Below are 6,937 nucleotides of genomic sequence, written 5' to 3' on the forward strand. Positions count from 1 at the left end.
TATTTTTAATAATAAAAATAAGACATTTTAAATTAAATTTATTTTATCATTAAATTTTAAATTTTAAATATATAATTAATTTTAAATATATGTCAATTTTTTAAATTATTTACATCTCAAAAATATAAATTATTTATATCAAATTATTTTTTATTAAAAATTTTAATTTTTATATATTTATGTAAAATGGTTCCAATTAAAGTGATGGAGCAGACCTATCTTCGTTTCCAAACAACCCCTGAAAGATAGCCCAGCCCCCTTTAAACAAAACGTTTTAGTCATTCGTTTCTTTTATTATCAGACAAAAATAGTTGTATCTCTCTTAAATAAATAGGAAAAAGAAAACCCTCGAAAAATTAAACAAGAGGAGAAATTTCGAAGGATTTGTACAAATAAAGAAGAAGAATTTGTTGTGTGATCGATCTGCGATTACCGATGGACGTGCCAAGCTCGTGGGATGCTTTACGCAAACAGGTTTGTTGATTTTCTTTTTCTTTTTCTTTTCTATTCTGTTTAATTAACGAGAAAAAAACTGAGAAATTTCGGGGTAAAAAAAGCCTAGGATTGTATAATTCTATCGGATTTGATTGAATTCGATTTGAATTGTTGAGGAAGTTTTGGTTTCTTTGTTTGGATTTTTTTTATTGGTTAAAAAATTTTAAGGAAGCGAAATTTGCTGGGTCTTTTTAACTATTATTGTTCAAAGCATCAAAATTTATTTAATTTTTGTCGAGTACTTGAGTTTTCTTATTGGAATCTGTTGAAATGAAATCGAAATCTGGATTCTCTAGCTTCTGACGCTTTTTTTTTCTTTGGGTAATTATATACAGAAACAAGTAGAGATTATGGATTTGTTGTTCATAGAAAAAAGGAAAATTTTTGGTTTATTTCCAATCAATTAGATCTGTTTAAACGAATCAGATCCTTAACTAAGAATTACAGTTTTACTAAAGCTTGTCATTGCTGTTTATTTATATGTTCTATTAGATGTCGAGCTTGTGGTTTTTGTGTCGTTCTGCTTGATCTTTTGTTTGCATATTTCTTTCCTAAATGAATGGTCCAATCTGTGGTGTCTGTGGAATTTAGTTTCATGTAGTTGGTACCTTACAAAGAGACAACGCACTTTTTTGGAATTTATGTTTCTTCCGAGAATGGGAGTTTACCTGTGAGGAGGAAATGCTGGGAATTTCCTTTAGCTATTGCTGAAGACCAATGTCGTACTTCTTAGTAAAAATACTCATTTTATCTTCTGTTTTTGTTGTGTGGTTGATATTACAAAAGACAACTAAAGCCAATGCAACCTTGTTTCAATATACTTGCAAACAACTAGAATTGGGAATTACTAATAACTTCATTAAGTTCAATCTAATGATGTAGCTAGTGTTTGATTAGTTTGCTATCTTAACTCTTGTAGATGAGAGCGATGGCAGATAAGAGTTCATTGATTACCTTCCTTGAATAAGATAAACGGAATTTGATCCAAAAAGTAAATGGATGACTTTTCCGCATAGGTCCGTATTTCGATGTGGATTTCCATTTAAAATTCGGGGGTGAAGGCAATGGCTTGGCCAAATACCAGTAGGTTCCTACTCTGCAAGGATATTACAAAATGTAAACTTCGTATCTTTCTCTAAGAATTTGACCCTGTGCTAAAAATTAAAGGAGGGATATAAGTAGCTGTTAGTTCTGCATCTAACTTCTGACAATGAATTTGGATTGAATCTACTTCAGTAGTTGTTCCACATAGAATAGTGCATCTACCTTATTGATTGAGGATATTGGCTTCTTGTAATAAACTTTCCTTTAAAAAATTCCATATAGGAGAAATGAACTTTAATGTTTCACTCCTGCATTGCCTAATTAAATGAGAGGTCAAGTAATTTGTAAGTTTTTTAGTTGCCATGTCCATCGATACATTGCCATTAAAGCATTACTCTAGCTGAGGCTCAGTATGCATTGCCTGATCATCATTATACTTTAAGATTGGAATAACACGATCTTTTATACTTTGGGCCACCGATATCAAAATTTTGGGGAAAATGGTGCTTTCAGAAAATTAAAGTCATAAATTTCTTTTTGGAACATTTCTCTTGACCTTTTAAATCCTTTGCTAATTAACTCCCATATTTTATTTATCCTGAAATAGTTAACAGTTGGGTAATGAATAACTTTGTTTCACTATTATTGCAGGCAAGGAAACTCGAAGCTCAGTTGGATGAGCAGATGAATTTATATCGGAAGTTGGTCTCCACAAAGGTTTCAACAAAAGTTGACTCGCAAGAGAATGATCTTGAATCTGGTATAGACCGATTACTAAAACAGCTACAACAAGTAAATATGCAAATGCAAGACTGGGTGTCATCTGGTGGATCTGAAATGGTTTCTCATACCTTGACTCGACATCAGGAAATTCTTCAAGATCTTACTCAGGTACTGTGGTTTCTTAATTATTTTTGGTTTATCTTTCTCTGCCAGACAATCTTCGTCGATGCTTTTTCATATTTTTTTGGTCCCTCTGACAGAAGTTTTTCTCCCTTGTTTCTCCTCTCTTTTGCTTTAAAGCTAAAACAACAGTGGCTTTATGTCTCCCAATCTGTTCAGAAACTAACAATAAGGCAACAAAGAGATTAAGAGCCTTTATGGTGAATGTTAAATGTCATATGTCTGCTTTCCTGGAGATAGTCAAAGTATGCTTTGTTTCTAATACATCTTTTTTTGTACCCAGCATATTAGTTTTGTTCGGAATCTTCATAATCTGTAGGCATTTGGAGGCTTGCAGCTTTCCATATACACCTCCTTTTGGAACCTCCAAATATACATTCTTTTACCATGAAAACTTTAACAGGATTTACTAGGAATGAACCAATGAGAAACTAACTTGATCTTAGACCTGATTTAAGTGCAGGAGTTCTATCGTCTCCGCTCTAGCCTTAGAGCTAAACAAGAACATGCTTCACTAGTGGAGGATTTTAGGGAGTTTGATCGGTCTAGATTAGACTTGGAAGAAGGTGTTGATTCCACAGAACATGCTTTACTTAAGGAGCATGCAGCCATCAGCCGGGGTACAGGACAGGTATGTAATATTTAGTAGTTAACGATATCTTTTTTGTAAGTATGATGACATTACTTCTAAAGAGATGCCTTAAATGTTGGTCGCTATTGGGAGCTTAGAGTTTAATAAATGAATAAATAGTTAATTAATTAATAATGAGATTGAGGCGAGAAAAATGGAGCAAATAAATTAAAAGAAATTTGAATCACATTATGGATTTAATAGTGGCTTTTTAGGTGGGTATGCATTCCTAGCATCTTCTCATTTCTTATAGCCTCATTCCTTTACTTCATTCTAAGGTCTAAAAGGAACAGTTTAGAGTTGGTTACCAGTCTGATAAAGTTATAATAAGGTTGATCGTAAAAACTGGGACAAAATTTTAGTCAGAAAATCTTTGAGAATTTCATATGTACTATTTATAGTTTTCTATTTTGTAAATGGTCTCATTCAATTAATTAGTGGATTTCAACATTTGGGATCTTGAAATGACAATTATAATTTATGACTTACAGAATATTTGATCATTCTTGTTCAAGAAGATTCAAAGTTGCTGAGATACCTTGACTCTTGAAATGTAATGAAAAGATAAGAGCTGGAATAAACATGTTAACTTCCTAATATAGAGAAGTTGAAAGCAAAACCTGGTAGCCTAATAAAGACTAGTTAGGTGTTAAATTCTTTACTAATTCCTCATTTTTTTGATGTGTCAGATTAATGCTTAGTTTTGAGAAGCAATTAGGTATCACTTGTTCTAATAATTGTGATCAAAACTGCTGTGTTATGTGTTTTTACACCACCTGTTTCTATTTTCTATGTTTCAATTTGTTTTTTGATTTTCTCTTGTGAGATGCATAAATGAATTTAGTTTTCCTACCATCTGATTGATTTCCAATATTAATATATAACTTACTAGTATATTAACTCTTTGTAGAGAAGCAAATGTGACTGGTGGCAGTCTTACTGTTTCTTTTTCCTTTTTTTTTTTTTTGGTACAACAGTCTAGGAGTGTATGCTTCTATTAAAAGCAGTTTGATAAAAGTTCATTATTGTTCGTATTTTCATCTGTTCAAAAAAGAAAAACTTTCATTATTGTTTGGAATACAATATAATTTGCAGATGTTATATGCTAGAAAACACCTCCTTTTGACTGATTCTCTCTGTTGTATGGAATATTTTCTTAACCAGCCATATTTTGGATGCTATCTCTTAGATGATCAGGGATCTTGTTTAAGTTTGGAGGAAAAAATTAAGAACCATGTTAACTATGAGCCATCTCATTTAAGTTTTGGGGAAAAAATTAGAAACTATGTTAACTATCAGCCATTGCTCTTAGTTCATATGAAGTTGCCAACTGAATTCTGGTTTTTACAGATGGATAGTGTAATTTCACAAGCTCAAGCAACTCTTGGTGCACTTGTCCTTCAACGTTCAACTTTTGGAGGGATTAATTCAAAACTTAGCAATGTCAGCAGCCGCCTTCCAACGGTATGAATACTTGTTAATGTTGTTAGTTATGTTATGACTTCCATAAATTTATTAAGTACTTTAGCAACCTAATGTTAAGGTGCCCCACTTGCTAGTTTTCTATGATTTTCACAGCATAAGAACATTGAAAAAAGTGGACATGCTTGGGAAAAGTAAATCAGTTAATGAAAGAATCAAATCTCTGCAAGAAATTATCATAAATGATCTAATATACTACTAGTTTAATGAATTTTAGAAATTCATTTCGTCTGCATACATAGCCAGACATGCTATTGTGAACCAAGATAGATAATTTTGAGGACAGTTTTAATCTGAATTGGAAATGGTTTTCCCATCTGGGAGAATTTACCCAAAGCTTTCTTTTAACATCTATCTGTGCTGATTTTCGGTTGCTTTTTCATGTTTTTACCTATATGTTGTCATGTTCTACTATGCAGGTAAATCATGTTCTGTCTGCAATAAAGAGGAAAAAGTCTATGGATACCATCATTCTGTCTCTCGTTGCATCTGTATGCACATTTCTTATCTTTATCTACTGGTTGAGCAAGTGACACTGTATTTTGCGTTGCTGGCCAATCTTTGTGGTGAAACAGGTTGTGTCGTAGGTTTCATGCTGTGTGGAGCTAAGGGGTGTTATCTTATGTCGTAAGTTGAAGGTGACATTTCTAGTGGGCAGTGCATCATAATCACCTTCATTTGTCCAGCAATTTGGGTTTCCCAGTGTAGATAATATTCAACATTCACATATGCGTAAATTTTTTTGTATCATCTTTGTTAAATGATTGAACTGCAAATAGAATATTTCATTTGTTTCATTGCTTTTGTTCTTAGAGCTACCCATGGTCTGAATGCTTTATTCATTCACAAATAGTTCAGATAGCTTAAAACTGTCCGTTCCTCTCCCATATCTTTTTAGTGCATAAGAGGAGCAGGAGCACTAGAAAAGAGCCAGTAAAATTCAGTTACTTTTCAATATGTTCAGCATTCTAGTCCCATATAGTAAGTTGCTCGTTGCAATCTTATCATGATTTGTTATGAGTTCAGATTCTTACCAATTGAATATTGAGTGTCTGAGCCTCAGATGGAAATTTGGTTTAAATTATTATGATGTGTTCGATTGATGTAAGAATTGAATGGTCATGGCGTAAGGGATAGTGCTTTTGCGCCATTAATCAGCTGTATGAGCCTCCACCTCTTAAACAAAGTAGCAGTGGATGGCTCTCTTGTATTACAGCTTGCCTCAGAGTATTTATTTAATGCACAACTGAGGCAGAGAGCATTGAGCTTGGAAGATTGCTTTGGATTCCATGGAAAAAATGAAAGCATTTCACGAACAATTCTTTTTGTTACAATTTTATTGTTGTTCAATCGTAATAAAAAATTATATAGGTGTTTATTATTTATAATTGTGTGTTTTATATAAAATTTTGATAGATTTGACACCATTTTAAATTTTGATTTGTTAATTATAATACGATTATTGTAGGTGAAAAAAAATGAGAAATCATGTTAAAGAAGATACAATCTTCCATCAAAAAGAGAAGCTCAACAGGCAGTGTATCTCAGTTCAAAGAGTTTTATTCGAATTTTTCTTCTCTCAAAGATCGTATCTTATGCTGAGCAAAGCAAAGCTGAAAAGCAAGCTGATATCACTCATCACTTTATAAAATGATGAGGCGGGGTACCAAAATTCTTCGAAATGAAATGAATTTACTTCAATTCAGCCTGTTTCTCTTGCATTATATAAAGATCATGCACATGGAGAGGTTTGGAAAATGAGTTTTGTCAGTTGAAGAAGATGTATTCCAGACCTAATTCTTTGCTGCAATGCCTGCCTGGAGATCTCTCTTGCCCGACCAAGAGCAAGGTTTGACCTTTTTCTTGAAGATTGAATATATCTAGCTCATGGGATATGTCCAAACCTTAGTTTGATTCAATTTGATTACAGATTGTTTAGTAACTTTTTTGTCTATTTAATCAAAGATCACTAACAAAATTTTTTTTTGGTACAGTAAAAATATAATTTTGTCCGAATCAATTTAGATTTATTCAATTTTAATACTTAATTTGATTGTTTTAATTTGAATTAAATTTATCGAAATGAATTCGATTAAGCTTTGTTTTAAATTAATCATGTTTGAATCATTTTTGTACGAACCTAAATTTAATTATTCAATGAATTTTGGGTTTAAGTTTAAAAGCCTGGAGTCCATATCGATTTTTTTAAGATCCGAACTTCAATCTTATTCCCATATTAAGTTTTAAGCCCAATTTCATTATTATTATTATGAAATAATAACGCAGTTCCACACACGCCAACCATAGCCATTTGGACTAAAACCACTCGGCTGAAAATCACCAGCCGAAGAACCCATTCCAGCCAACACTAAGCCCCAAACA

At 32.5% G+C, this 6,937-nt stretch overlaps 1 protein-coding gene across 3 annotated transcripts; it reads left to right on the forward strand.

Moving 5' to 3' along the window:
* Nucleotides 1-225: 225 nt before the first annotated feature.
* On the forward strand, nt 226-5,352 carry LOC111280501 (Golgi SNAP receptor complex member 1-1). Of its 3 annotated transcripts, XM_089757119.1 has the most exons (6): nt 229-474; nt 1,415-1,611; nt 2,191-2,430; nt 2,906-3,073; nt 4,424-4,537; nt 4,975-5,352. In XM_089757119.1, exons 3-6 carry the CDS (start codon nt 2,224-2,226, stop codon nt 5,086-5,088), a joined length of 603 nt encoding a protein of 200 aa, XP_089613245.1. In that variant the 5' UTR covers nt 229-474; nt 1,415-1,611; nt 2,191-2,223; the 3' UTR covers nt 5,089-5,352. The 3 variants fall into 3 exon arrangements, with proteins under 3 accessions (XP_022723704.2, XP_089613245.1, XP_022723700.2); XM_022867969.2 differs by lacking the exon at nt 1,415-1,611 and having other exon boundaries at nt 226-474; nt 5,131-5,352; XM_022867965.2 differs by lacking the exon at nt 1,415-1,611 and having other exon boundaries at nt 230-474.
* The last annotated feature ends 1,585 nt before the right edge of the window (nt 5,353-6,937 follow it).

This window comes from Durio zibethinus, chromosome 28 (assembly GCF_047325235.1).
Source record: "Durio zibethinus cultivar Kanyao isolate XHJ-2024 chromosome 28, ASM4732523v1, whole genome shotgun sequence".
NCBI classification, from domain to species: domain Eukaryota; kingdom Viridiplantae; phylum Streptophyta; class Magnoliopsida; order Malvales; family Malvaceae; genus Durio; species Durio zibethinus.

What these genes read in the sequence shown, in the direction of transcription:
- LOC111280501 (XM_022867965.2), top strand. Translation starts at nt 436, where the DNA reads ATGGACGTGCCAAGCTCGTGGGATGCTTTACGCAAACAG. An exon ending in TTCTTCAAGATCTTACTCAG is followed by an intron (nt 2,431 to 2,905) that starts GTACTGTGGTTT and finishes ATTTAAGTGCAG; the next exon opens with GAGTTCTATCGTCTCCGCTC. An exon ending in TCAGCCGGGGTACAGGACAG is followed by an intron (nt 3,074 to 4,423) that starts GTATGTAATATT and finishes TGGTTTTTACAG; the next exon opens with ATGGATAGTGTAATTTCACA.